Source organism: Beta vulgaris, chromosome 1 (assembly GCF_026745355.1).
Source record: "Beta vulgaris subsp. vulgaris cultivar EL10 chromosome 1, EL10.2, whole genome shotgun sequence".
NCBI classification, from domain to species: domain Eukaryota; kingdom Viridiplantae; phylum Streptophyta; class Magnoliopsida; order Caryophyllales; family Amaranthaceae; genus Beta; species Beta vulgaris.
The window spans coordinates 27018697-27035833 of NC_079202.1; the positions used below are offsets into that span (position 1 = coordinate 27018697).

Below are 17137 nucleotides of genomic sequence, written 5' to 3' on the forward strand. Positions count from 1 at the left end.
GAATATATGAGTTTAGGAATTATAATAATCTTCTCGTGGGATCGACCCTTTCTTACCCTTTTACTAGTTAATATTTTTGAAGGTTTAAGTTAGGTTTTTAATTTTAAACGGTAAACGACACGTATCAAATTTTGGCGCCGTTGCCGAGGAGATTTATAGTCTTTCCATACTCAAAGTTTAACTGGGATACTAACCTTTTTGTTTAATTTTAGTTGATTAAAAGAAATTTAGTATTTGTGGTCTTAGGTTGTCTAAAGAACCCTTGGCCAGGTTGAAAGTTCTTGGCTTATAGTATGTTTTCTAAAATTTTTGCATACTATATGTTTAGTTATTGTAATATAGTGTTCTGATTCTATTGTTTGATGCACTAATTAGTTATACTCATATCCTACTTTAATGACAGTTATTTGACTCTTAGTATATTTTTTTTTTGGAGCCTTCTCATCCACTTGGAAACAATGTTGCGTCAAGTAAAGATAGTATCAATTGGGGTGCAGTAGTTTAACAGCTTGTTTCTTGGCCAAATTTTTCCAAGCTATAATCTTCTCTGACACTACATCTGCTATTTATCATGCATATATATCATGTACCTGTATGCTTTCTTCATACTGTGGATGGTTTCAAATAATGTTAGATCCATGTTTACTATCTAATTAACTATCAAGTGGTTATATTATTGTATAGATTAGTTATTAGTATATATAGTCTTGCTACTCTCATTGGTGACTTATATTGATTAATTTAATAAGCATGCTGAATTTTTCCACTCCTGACAATATGAAAAGTGAACTTAGTGTTATCCACTCGTCTTCTATTATCATAAATCTAATGCAGTTTTTTATATGTTATAATACCAAAACACTAGAGTTCTTAGCTATTCATATTTTTAATACTTGGCAAAAATAATTACATTGCTAATAGCATGATTACTTTGTCTATAATTTTTCATTTGCGCAGATCTATGGGTAAGTGCTTGCAGACATTATGTATAACTAGTAAAAGTATCTGTCTATTATGATTCTTTATTGAGACATTAATATATCTATCCACCAGTTACCATCAACCTCCTGCATAACTGAATTGGTTTTCTAAAGGTTCAACATTATGTCAACTTGTAATCTATTTAAAACAGTATGACTTAAAGTAACTAGGAATGAATTAAAGAAAAAAAAAGGGATAACTACTTTCAAAACATTTTCACCTGCATATTCTTACTTGTGTAATTTACTTGATCTAAGTCTGCACCAGGTGTAAACCACATGCCTAGCTTGTCATTTCCATGCTCACTTTTCATATTCTAAGATCTGCTAAACAAGTTGAAAATGGTCAAGCTTAGCAATTTGACAGTATACATGCACTCATCTCCAATATGCAGTTATTTTATACACTCTGTTGATATTATGCTTACCATCACTTAACTTTGTCAGGTTGATTTAGTAGGAAGTTACACAACAGATTTATTTTAAGAGGTTGAGGCCATTTTATGATTAAGAGCAGGAGGAGAAATAGAACTAGCATACTTGCATAGCACTGCATAGTTTCTTTTCTTTTAAAAACAAAAATAATTGAGTCATGGTTCACACTTATAATTCGAATAATGATATGCAGACCATATGTTAAATATATTCTACTTCCTTAATGTTCTGCACTCATGATTCGTTTTTAAGTGTGGGGGGAAGACATCCATTTCTGCTTATATAGTTTTAGCTATGATTTGTTTCTCTGGATATTCAATGGTTATACTTAAATTACAGAATTTCATGAATTTCTCTCCTAAACTTTATCTTTTCTATTTTCAGGTGCATGAGTTTGGATACGGCAACCAAACTTAAGTGTATAAACCTGTTTATTGAGACTCTAAACGAAGCTAGCCCAGAGAAATTACTTTACATCTTTCAAGACAGACCACGTGAAGACTCAGAGATGGGTGATGAGAGAACCTTGAAGGAATTAGGAGCTCCTAAGCTAGATGATGAACCTCTCTGCATTGTTTTTCCAACCTTGGAAAGACCTTTGAAGCTGAACTCAGGTTTTCTTAATCTCCTTCCCAAATTTTATGGGAACGCAGGTGAGGATCCTCATAGACATTTAAAAGAATTTATAGTTGTTTGTTCAACCATGAAACCTGAAGGAATTGAACAAAATCAAGTAAGATTGCATGCTTTCCCATTTTCCCTACATGATTTAGCTAAAGATTGGTTGTTTACTATGTCTTCTGGTTCCATTACGACTTGGGACACCTTACAAAAAGCTTTTCTGGAAAATTTCTTTCCCGCAAGTCGTATTGGATCCATAAGAAAGGAAATATGTGGAATTAGACAACATAATTCAGAATCACTTTATGAATATTGGAAACGTTTTAAAAGATTATGTTCCTCATGTCCACAACATCAAATAACTGATCAACTATTGATTCAATATTTTTATGAAGGATTGTTGCCTAACGATAGGGGTATGATTGATGCTGCTAGTGGTGGCGCATTAGTAGACAAGACACCAACTCAGGCTAGGAATTTAATTGCTAGCATGGCCCAAAACACTCAACAACATAGCACTAGAAATGATGTTAAAAGGGTAAATGAAACTGACTTAAGTGGTGTTAAATCTCAATTGCAAGAAAATGCTCAACAAATTGCTACTTTAGTGTCTAAAATTGTTGTTAGTAATGAGTCTAAAGCTAGAGTGCGTGGTATATGTTCTGAGTTTTCTCATGTAACTGATGCTTGTCCTACTTTAAAAACTGAAGATGTTAATGCCTTAGGAGGTTTTCCCAATCAAAGAAAATATGATCCTTATTCACAGACTTATAATGAAGGTTGGAAAGATCACCCAAATTTTAGGTATGGAACTAGACCACAGTTTTCACAAACTAATCAACCTAGGTAATTTGGTGTACAAAACCCTCTACCCCAATCTTCTGGCCCATCATTAGAAGACTTAGTGAAGCAATTAACTACTCAAATAGGCCAAGTACATAACCAACATATCGAGTACCAAAAGAAAATTGATTCGCATCTTCACCACCTTGATACCCAAATTGGCCAGATTTGTACTTCTTTAAGTAATATAGAAAGTCAGGTCTCAGGAAAACTTCCATCTCAACCTTTGCCGAATCCAAATAAACAAGTAAATGCAGTGACAATCAATAGAAAAGCAACCAAGGGGCAACCTTTAATACCTATTAATGAACATGAATTGTTTACTAGTGTAAGTGGGGAAATGCAAGAAAAGAGAATTTCGTTATTAGATGCGATAAAGGCGGTTCCTAAATATAGCAAGTTATTCAATGAATACTTCACTAGTTCAAAAATAAACGAGAGTCGTCAAGTCTGTTTGACACCCATTCCTACCACCCCCAAAGTGTGAGGATCTTGGATCATTCTCGATTCCTTGTAGGATAGGTGGCCATTTATTTCTCCAATGTATGCTAGATTTAGGTTCTGCAGTTAATATTATGCCAGTTTCCTTTTATGATGAGTGTAAGATGGGACCATTAAAAACATCTAATGGGATACTTACTATGGCTGATGGTAGTAACGTTAACACAATTGGATTGCTTAACAATGTTCTTATTCAGATTAGACACATGTTCTTCCTAGTTTATTTTGTTGTTCTTGATATGAAGCATGAGTCTGCAATATTGCTAGGCAGACCATTTCTTAAAATTGCAAGGGCATTGATTGATGTCGCTAACAATTATGTTATTCTTGAGAGCAATGGGGGCGAATGCAGTTGAACATATTTGAGGAACATACTTTTAATATGGAGGCAAATGCTACTGATTATGCTACTTATGGTCTTGCACAGGTTGGAGAAGCAAATTCGGAGATTTTATTAGATGAGATGGCTAGCACTTTAGGCCTCGGACAATTGTTCCTAACTGCTCTGAATGAGAGTATTCTGCATGAATGAAGAGCATCTTACGTCGAGCCAACGACATAAACTAAAGGCGCTACTTGGGAGGCAACCCAAGATTCATTCTCTTTCCCCTCGAAGTCTTTCTTTTTATTTATTTTTTATTTTTATTTCTTCTTTTTTTTTTGGCAGATGGCTTGACATGAGAACGGTAGCACTATACAACATCATGGCTAAGAATTTGATGTCTTCGTTGAAGAGATATTACATAACCAGCTAAGTTCTTCCCTATTTTCAGTATCGCGTTTCATTGAGGACAATGAAAAGTTTAAGTGTGGGGGAGGCTAAGTCTTTGTATTATTTGATATTAATATGCTGGAAAACAGGTTTTGACATAGTTATAAAAGTGGGATATGTCCTGTTTTCGGGGAAGTGCTGCCAAATTTTATGTAGATTTTTTTATTATTTTGTTTAGTTACAAAAAATTATATATATAAAAAAAGATTGTGTAGTCTGCTTGCATTACTTATAGGACTTTAGTTGCATTTAATTTAGAATTTCCACCTCTTAACTTCCTAAGGAATGGCGATTAGTAAGTTGATAAGAAACTCTAATCTAACTTGTGTTTGAAATAAATAAAAACTTTTTTTTCGAAATAAAAGATTTTGGAAATGTTATATAATTGGAAACGGATAGTCGAACTTGAGAGATTTATAATACAATTGAAAAAAGCAATTATCTTGCTTCTCTTAAATAAGCTGGCTAGATAAATAGACCAAACCGTGTGAGCTTCTGAGCCTATTAGACTGACACATCTGCACCAGTCTCATTATTTTCTTTCTTGTGTGATAGTTCCTCAATGAAGTGTGGCTCTTGAACTTGACTTGGTACTCTTTGCGACTTTTGTGACAAATGTTATGAAGAAATGATTTAGGCATCCTTTTCATTTTTTTTCTTAGCCTCAGAAATTTTATTTCATATAATATTTCCTTTGTTTAGCCCTTTTGAGCCTTAAATCCCGTTTTTATTTGCTAACCATACATTACAAACTTGCGGCCTCCTACAGATTATACCCATGCTTGGCTAAGGGAGCTATTATCTATTGAGTTTGTATTGTAAGATTGTGTTATGGTAGAGATATAGTGTTGAAAAAAAAAAAAGAGAAAACAAGGGTTATGAAAAAATTATTATTATTGAAAAATATCAAAGAAAATAAATGTTTGAAAGTCATAGAACGATGAAAATGCTATGAAATATCCATATAAGTATTATAATGGCATTACATCTGAAGGATATGGTGAATAATATGAAAAAAAAAAAGTGGAGTTTGTTGTGAGTGGAACATCATAAGTCATGTATTTTTGCTCCCTTTAGCTCGGCTTATAATTAACTCCACATTCCTAAATATTATCCCTACCCTTTAGCCTTGGCCACGTTACAACCTTATGAAAGACCTTTTGATCTTTATGCATTATGTCACTTCAAAGTGGAGAATTGAGACGATAGTCAAGTTTAAAGAAATATACTTCATTTTGAGTCGACTCGGTTATAGGTTTGAGTGAATATTATCTAACCCCAGACACATGAGCGTTGAGTGTTTTATTTCTACATGTGAGGGTCTATTTATTGAACTTGATACGCATACATTTGTGGATTCATGCTGGAAATTTTTGAGTTGCAAAAGATAACAATTAGTTCATGAAGTATTATGAGATTTGATAGTTCGATTGTTTAAACACCAAGAGTATGACATTTCCAGTAACATTTTCTCAACGTTTTTCTGACTAACTTTAAAATGTTTTAGTTTCTTATAGTGTGCTTATCTAATTTCGTTATTTCCGACAAAGAAAATTGAGGTGGTATATTAGGTCTTGCATTTAGTTTCTGTCATTAGAATATCCATGTTTGCTAGTTAGTTTGGGAAACTATGTTAATAAGGCTTTGTGGGTATGCCATCTGAAACTCCTCACGAGACCTTACTCGTCCACTAGGGTAGCCTAGGGGTTTAAAGGGCTTGTTGCACATGCTAAGTGCAATCGTGATTCCTACAACAGTGAGTTAGGTTTATTGCTTTCCTAGTATAATTTTACTTTTATTTTAGTAGTATTTTGATCGAAGGCGATCAAAAGCTAAGTATGGGGGAATTTGATAAGCTCATATATGTCTATATTTTTGTCCCCAAAATTAGTCTTATGGTTGTCTTCTATGTGTTATTTTATAATATTTATTGACTTTTATTAATAAATGACTTATTTATGTCCATATTATATTTTATTGAATAATAAGCTTAAATAGTGTGTTATTTTATTATAGGTATTTTACAAGTTTAATTTGCTAAAGGAAGACAACAAGACTAAAAGAAAGAAGAGAAGAAAAGAAAAGAAAAAAAAAAGGAAACTGAGCAAGCTCACGTGAGGTTGGAAGAAAAAGAAAGAAGACCAAGGGATTTGTATACTCCTTCCTCAACTTGGTATACAGAACAAACAAAAGGAATAATAGGATCTACTTACCTTCCTAATTCCACGCAGAAGATAACAAGAGGAGATATGATTTTATCTCCTCAAAATTTTCACGATACAATTTGGTTATCAGATTTTCAGTTACAAAACTCTATCTTTTTTATTCTATCTTCTACACAACTAGATATAAATTCACCATTTTTCGGAGATGAAAAACACGCACATACAAGAGAGTTCGTGAGAGTGAAGAAAATAATCGGGTTTGTCCAAGATCGACAAGTTGACAGGAATTGAAGAAGTATTGCGTTCGGACGCGAATTGAGGGTAGCGGCTGCATCAATTCGGGTCTACAGCCATGAGTTTTCTCTCTTCTATTTTCAATTAGTTGTTCTTGTGATTGAACTTGATTCTATCTGAATTTATTCTTGATTTCAGTTTCTTATATTTCTATTACTTGAGTCTAATTGGTTAACGCTGAGTTGATTGAATTTAATTTATTTAATTTAGTATTTATACAATTCATACTATTGTTAGTTGGTTATGAAATATTCTATCTTTACTTGTAATTGGATGCAATTAGTTGTTTAGATACTCAAATTGTGTTATATGACTATTAGGCGCAGCGTTTAATAGTTGGATAGGGAGGACGACTTGAGATTAATAAGAGTGAGCGGCTCATCTTAATATTCTTAAGTGTATGAATTGTGCTAATAAAAACAAGTTTATTAGGGTTGGATTTGTCTTAGCAAGATTCTAGATTTTTAGTGAGTAAGACAACAAGAACCACCCTGGTAGAGACTATAAGGGAGACCTAGTGACCTATCATTATTGCCGACATTGTTTCTGGTACTTTCTCTATTAACTCCGTTCTCGTAAGAAGTGGAGACTTTGAAGTGATTGAGAAGTGTAGACTTTGAAGTGATTGACCTGCCTATTCGTATGACTAATAGAGAAGTCATAAGGTCTACCGAGTTGTATAGAGACTTACCTCTGAAGATAGGAGACTGTTTATTTCCTTCGAATCTGATAGATTTCAATCTGGGAGATCTAAGCGTTATTCTTGGGATGAATTGGTTAGGTTTCTAAGGCCAAAATAGATTGTGAAGCTCATAAAGTAGTGTTGAGAAGCCTTTTTGGGAAGTTGACTTCGTATCGACGTTTTGGGAAGCCCACTTTTGGGTCATTTTTGCAATGCAAATGAAGAAGTTGATGAAGAAGGGATGTGAGTTGTGTTTCTGTAATGTACAAGATGTAAGCAAAGAGGTTATATTGAAGATTGAGCATGTACCAATTATGAATGAGTTTATGGGTGTGTTTCCAAGCGAGATTTCTGGTATCCCGCCTGAAAGAGTTGTTGAGTTCACCATAGACTTAGTTCCTGGCACTGCACCTATTTCTAAGGAACTTTATAGAACGACACCTCCTGAGATGAGTGAGTTGAAGACACAGTTGCAAGAACTGTTGGATAAAGGTTTATATTAGGCCTAGTACGTCACCTTGGAGAGCTACTGTGTTGTTTGTGAAGAAGAAAGATGGAAGCATGAGGTTGTGCATTTACTATAGGGAGTTTAATAATGTGACCATTAGAACAAGTATCCTTTGCCTAGGATAGATTACCTGCTCGACCAGTTGAATGGAGCGAGTATGTTTTTAAAGATTGTTTTGCGTTCGGGGTATCACCAGTTGAGGATAGCTAATAAGGATATACCTAAGACTATGTTTAGGACGCATTATGGTTATTATGAGTTTACTGTGGTGCCGTTTGGACTAACAAATGCTCCGACTATATTTATGAATTTGATGAATAGGATACTCCATGAGCTCTTAGACTAGTTCGTCGTGGTATTCATTGATGATATCTTAATTTATTCAAAGAGTGAAGAAGAGCATGATGAGCACTTGAGGATAATATTGGAGACGCTTAGGAAGAACCAATTGTATGCCAAGTTCTCTAAGTGTGAGCTCCGTTTGGAGAAAGTAGATTTTTGGATCATTATGTGTCTAAAGAAGGAGTTTATGTGGATCTTGCAAAGATTCAAGCTGTTAGGAGTGGCCTAGTCCGAAGAATGTGTCATATATTAGGAGTTTTGTGGGATTTAGCTGGCTATTATAGGAGATATGTGAGATATTTCTCGAAGATAGCAAGGCCAGTGACCAATTTGATGAAGAAAGTTAAAATTTGAGTGGAGTGAGACGTGCAAAGAAGCTTTTCAGATTTTTGAAGGAGCGTTTGACCTTTGCACCTGTTTTAATCCTGCCCGACGGAAATGAGGGATTTGAGGTGTATAGTGATGCTTCGAATAATGGTTTGGGATGTCCTGCAGCATCATGGGAAGGTGATCGTGTATGCATCGCGTCAGTTGAAACCGTATGAGTCTAATCATCCTACCCATGATATGGAGTTAGCTGCTATTGTGTTTGCCTTTAAAATTTGGAGACATTATCTATATGAGGCAACTTGCAAGATATATCCTGACCATAAGAGTTTGAGGAACATTTTCACTTAGAAGGATCTCAATATGAGATAGAGGAGATGGTTAGAATTGATCAAAGATTATGACCTAGATATGCAGTATCATGAAGGGAACAAATGTAGTTGTCGATGCTTTGAGTAGGAAATCGAGCCATAGCATGAATGCGTTGGTAATTCCCGTGAAATTGTGCCGAATCCGAAATATGGAACGGCTTAGCCTAGAAATTTTAAATCTTGGTAAGATCGAGGCAAGATTAAGTACTTTATCATTACGGTTGTCAGTTTTCGATGAGAATAAAGAGGGTCAAGTTGGAGACGAGCATCTAGATAAGATTAAGGAGAAGATGAAGCAAGGTAAGGCAGTTGACTTGAAGATTCATGACGATGGAAGCTTGAGGTTCAAGGAAATGTGGTGTGTACCACAAAAATGTGAAGAGCTTAAGAAAAGGCTTATGGATGAGGGGGATAATATTCCATATTATGTGCACCTTGGGGGCGACAAGTTGTATAAGGATCTTAAGGATATTTATTGGTGGCCGAATATGAAGTGTAAAGTCGATGAGTTTGTGTCAAAGTGACTAACTTTTCATATTATAAAGATTGACCATAAGAGACCAATGGGCCGGGGAAGGTTCAATCCTTAGAGGTAATATAAATATAGTTACCATGCGACCATTAAGATGACTCCTTTTGAGGCGTTGTATGGAAGAAATTGTAGAAGTTTCATTTGCTAGAATGATTTTAGTGAGAATATAGTATTAGGGACAGAATTTATTGAGGATACTGTTAAAAATGTCAAGTTGATTCAGGCTAGAATTCAAGCTGCCCAAGATAGCATAAGAGTTATGTTGATTTAAAGCGAAGAGAAGATGAATTCGCGGTTGGTGATAAAGTATTTTTGAAGTTTCACCATCCAAAGGAGTGATGAAAATTGGTAAAAACATCAAATTGAATGCTAAGTATGTTGGCCCATATGAGATTTTGCAAAGAATTGGGAAGGTAGCGTATAAGTTGGCTTGGCCAATGAAATTTGAGAAAATGCATTATGTATTTCATATTTCCCAACACAAGAGATATATCCCTGATGAGAATCATATCTTGGAGCCCTAAAGAATTCAAATTGATAGTAGCCTCACGTTTTAGGAAAGGCCTGTGAAAATCTTGGATAAAAAGGTGTGTAGTACACGCAATAAGGATGTGAATATTGTAAAAGTGCTTCGGTCTAACCATGAATCAGAAGAGGCAACATGGGAAGCCGGAGATGAAATGAAGAAAAAGTATCATGAGTTATTTATTGAGGGGAGTTACGAGGGCATAACTCGTTTTCTGTAAGGGGGTAGAATGCGACATAATTTCGCGCTTTTTGCCTTATTTGTGGTATTTTTATGTTTATTTTGGATATTTGCACATGTTGGTGCAAATATAAATTGGTTGTTCACATGGAAAATGTGTTCATGGGTAACACAAGTAATTTAAAAGTTGGTAAAAGTGTGCACACGTTGTGACACAAGTATATTCAAATAGAAGTTTGTGTCAAAAAATTTGAAACTGTAAGGATTTTTCATGCCATGTTTCGAGACGAAACTTCTTTTAAAAGGGGTAGACTGTAATCTCCCATAATCTTATAAATTTTATAAATATATTTTAATATATATTTAAATATATTTTAGTATTAAAATAATTTAATTTTCAATATGTTGACTATTTGAAAGTCAAAAAAATTATTCAATGATTTTAAATAATTAAATATTTTATTTAGTCATACTTTGAAAATTAATTAAAGAGTTTGAACATCTTTAAGTTGTGGTAAAACAGGATTTTAAATGGGTTAGAGGAACCCAATCATTAAATATCATTGAAAGGCAAAACACGATTTCCTAAACCTATAAGGGTTAACTACATAAACCCACAAAATCCCAAATTTTTTCCCACACTTTATTTTCTCTCTTCCTCCTCCATTTTTTTCAGCCTCACCTCTCCTCCCTCTCTCTCCCCATTTTCTCTCCTCCTCTCATCACTCGCCGGCAGCCACGCGTCGCGCAGCCTACCGCCAGCCCCGCCGTGTTGTCGGTGGTCTTTCCCCTTGCCGTCGTTTCTTTCTCCTCTCCTCTCTCTTTTGGTTATTTCTCCTCCTCTATTTTTATTTAATGTTAAGTTTATGTTTTTAAGTATTGATTTAATATTTCCGTGATTAAGTTTATATTTTGATGATTTAAATATAGATTTCAGATTTTCTAATTTACATAGTGAAATAATTAAATTTCATATTTAGTTATTATGTTTAAACTAAGGTTTTAAGTATCAAAGCATGAATTTTTAGGGTTTTATGAGTTAGAAAATCATAGTATTATATTATATATAGTTTATGAAGTTGAGTACACTTATGATTATGAGTATGTTTAAGCATGTTTTATATTCAAGTGATGTTTAAGCATGTTTTATATTCAAGTGGAATTGCATGTTTTATGTCGTTGTGTGAAGCATGTTGATTATGATGATCATGTCATGTTTATATGGATGGTTGATGCAAGCATATGAGATTAGGAACTTTTTTTTATTAATTCATATGAGGGATTAATAGTTATGTTGTTATTGGATCATGAATTGGATCATCCTGTTATCTTTGGATTATTTTAATTACTTTATGAGAACTGAGGGCCTTATTTGGTAAGTTGGTTATTCCCTTATGAAATGTTAATTAGTTGATTGTTTACTTATTAGATCAACAAATAATGGTGATGGAATTAATATTGGAATTATTCCTGGGTTGTTAAGTTGATGATCACCTTATCTAATCCTAAGATAGAAATGGAATTTATGTATCCTTGATGATTATATTGTTTGTCTTGCTTTTGTGAGTCATAACAAATAAATAAATTATTAATCACTTAAAGTGGAAAATGTATAACAATAAGTTTTTGACTTATGCACGTATGAAGTGTTGGACTACTATGAGTTAGAGTGCATTGTGGTAGCCCATGACTTTTCTTGGTACCGGATTGATCACCGTGTCCTATGTTATTTAAAAGGTTCCTTGATATCGTAGGTCAAGGGAATACGGAGTCGCGCCCGTACTTCGTCTTCTAAATTGAAGAATAGTTTGGTTCGGACAACTCTTTTCATTGTCTATTCCATCTAATTTAATTAACTTATTAGTTGTGGAGTCCGGTTCAGTAAAGTAGTCTGCAGTCTTATTGATCCTGACTTTATTATTATTAGAGTTAACTTTTACATTTATAGTCGAGTTTTGAATTTGTGTTGGTTTGACTTTAGTTTGGTTTAGGAGTTGACTAAGTTATTATTTTCAAAGTTATTTATTATTTACGCTGCAAAATTCTTAATAAGTTGATACGTTATTACACGTGCGATAATGTATTGACAAGTATCTAAATTTTATATCGAAAAGGTATTTTGGAAAAATAGAGAATTGTCGAGGTGTTACACTTGAAGATATGTTGGATGGGTTTCCTGGAGCCATGGTTTACTCCAAGATTGATTTGAGGAGTGGCTATCATCAAATGAGAATTAGGGAAGGAGATGAATGGAAGATTGCTTTCAAGACCAAGAAACGTCTCTAAGAGTCGATGGTCATGCCTTTTGGCATTTGCAATGTACCTAGTTCTTTCATGCGCTTAATGAACGAGTACTACGTCCTTTCCAAAACAAATTCATTGTTGTTTACCTTGATGATATACTTGTTTATAGTAAGAGTCAGGATGAACATCTTTTACATTTAAGAAACTTGTTTAAGATCCAAAGGAACGAAAAATTGTATGGTAAATTAGAAAAGTGTATGTTCCTGTCTATTAGAATTACTTTGCATAGTTATATTGTTGTTGGGGATGAGCTTCGAGTTGCTCCTAAGAAAGTTCCAAAGAATGTTCATGAGGTTCGAAACATTGATTTGGCTTCATTTTATAGAAGATTCATTCGAAATTTATCTTCTTTAATGGTGTCAATCACGAAGTTAATGATGAAAGGAGAGTTTAGATTGGACCAAGGCAGCTCAAATAGCTTTGATCCAAAGTCAAGCCCATATAAAGATTCTTTGGTTCGTGAACTAGTTACACTTTTTTTAGAAGCTCTAAGTTTCTCACCAGATGCATTACTTGAAATGAAGGCCCAATATGATTGGAGCAACATAATGGTGTGTCATAGAGTTAATATGAGAAGCCTATAATCCTGTTATGGAGAAGAATGTTTTTATTTGCTTTTATTGTTATTTTTAGCTTGTTATAAATCCATGTTATTACTCCTAAAGTAACTCACTATTGACCATGTGTTTTAGTTGATTAGGCGTATGATTAGGAGTCTAATTAAGTCATCATTTGTTGGTCTAAGCTAGCTTGTAACAGCTCATCAAATAGGCTTGATGATAAGCCTTAACTAAGGGAGGAAGTGTAACTCCTAAAACCTTCCAAGTTGGACGGTTTTACAAGATTTTGAACTCTTTTGGCTTCCCTCTACTGCTCCTTAACTCCATAAAAGGAGAGCTCGTAAGCAATGGAAATTAGTTTTTGAGATTGCATTTAAAACACCTTTGTGTTTTCATAATTTTGCTTTCAGTTTGTTTCAAGTTTGAGTTAATCTTGAGTGATAAGTTTAGGAAATATCAAGGGAGTCTTATCTCTGATCTAAAACCCCAAATTATTGAGTGTGTTCCTGTGATTTTGTCACTATTCTTGTTTCGAGTGTGTAAAAGTGTTATTGTTACTTAGAATTTAGAATCACCATCTATATATATATATATATATATAATATATATATATTATATATATATATATATATAATATATATAGAGAGAGAGAGAGAGAGAGAGAGAGAGAGAGAGAGAGAGAGAGAGAGAGAGAGAGAGAGAGAGAGAAGATCACCTGAGAATGCTTCTTACATGAGAAATGAGAATGAATCTCAACTACGCGATTGGTTTAGAGTTACAACACTTATTCATTACAGTTATAACCCTTTTTTTTAGGAAATATACTTAACTTTTCAGAACATATGCAACACTTTTTAATAACAACATAAATTTTTTAGGGAACATACTTAAATTTTTTTAAGGAAACAAACTTAAATTTTTAGAACATACGCAATACTTTTTAGAAAAAAAGTTTTAGTAAACTTTTTTTTAGGATACATACTTAAGTTTTTTTAGGAAGTATATACTTCAATTTTTAGAGCCTATGTTTCATAACATGTTTTTCTCCCATGTTAATTTTGTGATTATTTTGTTGATAATAAAAAAGGATGTTTTATATGGCTGTTCTTATGCTCTAAATATAGTAAAAACATATGTTCTAAATAGTTGTTCTAGCGTTCTAAATAGTGTTCTAGTGCTATAGATAATCCTTGTTTTGTTCTAAATAGTTCTTATTATATTCCAAATAGTTCTTATTATATTCCAAATAGTTCTTACTATGTTCCAAATTGTCTTGTTGTGTTCTATATAACTTTTATCATGTTTCTAAATAGTCGCACTGGAGTTTTGAAGTTCCTATTTATAAATTTATGATAAAGAAAATTAAATATGAATAGTATTATATCCTCTATTTCTGCGTTTTGGAATAAAAAAACAAACATCAACTAAAAATCCAAAAACACACAAAATTTTCTCAGAATTATTTGGAAATTACTTGCTTTCTTCTTTGGAACATATTAAAAATAATTTAGAGCATACTTCAAATAATTTGGGACACTTTTAAAATATTTTAGAACATACTTGAAGTAATTTAGGACATAAGCTTGAAAATTTAAAACATGTATATATCAATATTTGTATATGTGTTGATTAGGTTCTTACGTAAAAATATGTGTTCATGTTCTAAAAATTATAGCATATGTTATATAAGTTATTGTTCTAAAAATAATAGCACATGTTCTAAAAAAGTGTTGAATATATTCTAAAAACAAAAATTTATGTATATTCTAAAAAGTTTTGCATATGTTTTGAAAAGTGTTGGCATGTTCTAAACATAAATGTGTTCTCACATATGATATATGTTCTCACATAAGAATTCATTCTCACTGAATCGTGACCCTATATATATGATCAAATAAATATGCTTTTAAAATTAGAAGGATCTTTTATATTTTTTTGAACTATATATGCATAATTAATTCGTTCTTTTTTTTTTGGTTGACAGTATCTTTTCCTAGTTAGAGCTCTGAAATCCCATGGCATTCCACGAACCAAACATTCAAGTGTGTACCCCACCAACTTACCTTTGGTGCACAAAAACGGCAGCATCAACTCTCCCTCCACCTCTTTAGCTCATCTGATTACGAACCAACCAAATTTCATCTTACCTTATCCAAATCCACCTACACCACACTTCACTACTTAGACCATTTCTTCATTCCTTTTCCTTTGCATCATCTCCTAATCTGAAAACCAGAAAGGTACAATAATATCCAACCTCACTAAGTTCATATTTTATTACTACATTATATCCTTTTGTTTTTGTTACTACGATTAAACCAATAACAAAATCTTATTCAATTAATACTTCACATTTCAGCCTGAATTATTATTGTATCGCTTCTTTTGATTATAATTCTTGCAAAGGTAAATTAAAACATTAGTTTTATTCTTGTTTTCAGCTTAAGGGGCTAGTTGAAAATGGCAACAGCAGCAGCATCAACAACCTTGTCCTCAGCAGCTGTTCCTGCTGCTGTTACAATCTCAGGGAGCAAGGCACAGAGAAAGATGAACAAGGTTGTGTACATGAGTGGCCTTAACTCCTATGGAGGTCTGAAGGCTAACAACACCGTGGTCGGCCTTGGTAATCCAGTGTGCACCGAGCAGTGTTTCGCCAACGTCGTGAGCTCATTGAGGAGTACTTCTAGCAAGAAAGGAAGATTAGGTGGTGGAGGTGCTTTGTCTTCTACTTGCAATGCTGCTGCTGAGATATTCAGGATTGCTGCTGTTATGAATGGACTTGTGCTCGTTGGTGTTGCTGTTGGATTTGTGCTTCTAAGGATTGAGGCAGCTGTAGAGGAAGCGGAGTAACTTCTATGCAAATTTGAACTTCGAATGTAACTATATAAGTTTCTTTTTGTCTCCTTATTTCATGAATTGGATATTGGCGTTCAATTTGTAGGTTCAATGATAAACCTCAACTCCCACATTAATTTTCTGTTTTAAGTACTTTTATAAATTTGATTCTTTCAGCTAATAAGTTCGAGCTAATTGTTTAGATGGAGATATTCCAAAAACTCCTCCCAGATCTTTGCAGATGCCTCTTAATTTGATGAATATGTTGAAGACTTCCATTGCCTTACTTTTAAGTGTGCCCTTCTCTCTCTCCTTTATTGAGAACTAGCATCTCATAATAATTTAATCAAGTTCTTATTAAGTCTGATAAGTTTCAATAAGCTTAGCTATATATGAATAAGTTCATATTAGTTCCAAACTTCCATTAAATTCTTAGATCCCAAAAGATCTTGCAAAGGATCGAGTAATATGATCCATCCTCCATGAAAAGGTGCATGAAAAAGATATACATAAATTTGATAGTTTCTTTCACCAAATACCTTCAAGTTTTTACTAAATTCACCAAATACCCTCACACTTTTCAAAATACACAGGTACCCTTCAATTTCACAACCTTACACCCAAATTTTCTATATTAAACCCTAATCCTAACCCCTACCCCAAAACCTAACCTAGGGATGGCAACGGGTAGGATTTGGGTCGAGTGAGCCATCACCCGCATCCATCACCCGGTTAGATTGACTTTCATCCATCCATCCATCACACGCTTTACTCATCACCCGAAATTCATCCATCCATCACAACGGGGTGATTCGGATGGGTCGGGTGATTAACGGGTGAAAAATCTAAATATCAAATTTAGATTATAACTATTAAAAAAATAAAGTACCCAATGTCCACCTACACTTTCTGAAATCATAAATAAATAGAACGATGTTTTTAGCATATGTATTAAAGCAAATAAACAACAAAGATGATTAGTAAAATATTGGCATTAATAGAAAATCAACCGCATACTGCTAATTCTTCATAAGATGAAAAAGAGAATCAAAGGTTAGGTTCAGGTTTTTAGTTTTTATATTTAGTATTTTAATTTAAAATTTATTATAAAAAATTAAACAGATGAATAATGGATTGGGTGCTTAACCGAGTGGTGGATCGGGGGATGGGTGAGAAATGGTCACCCGGATCCGTCACCCAGTTCACCCGTCACCCAATCTTCATCCATTTATTACGATTTTTTACCCTTTTATTTAAACAGGATGAAGCGGATTACTAGATATCCACTTGATAATGCCATCTCTACCCTAACCCATCCTCCCACCACCCACTCCCCAACCCTCCCACCACCCACTCCTC

General features: G+C 33.7%; 1 protein-coding gene across 1 annotated transcript; it reads left to right on the forward strand.

Moving 5' to 3' along the window:
- The first annotated feature begins 15023 nt into the window (after positions 1-15023).
- On the forward strand, positions 15024-15915 carry LOC104898612 (hypothetical protein). The gene is made up of 2 exons (XM_010685709.4): positions 15024-15183; positions 15385-15915. Exon 2 carries the CDS (start codon positions 15404-15406, stop codon positions 15791-15793), a length of 390 nt encoding a protein of 129 aa, XP_010684011.1. The 5' UTR covers positions 15024-15183; positions 15385-15403; the 3' UTR covers positions 15794-15915.
- Positions 15916-17137: the final 1222 nt, after the last annotated feature.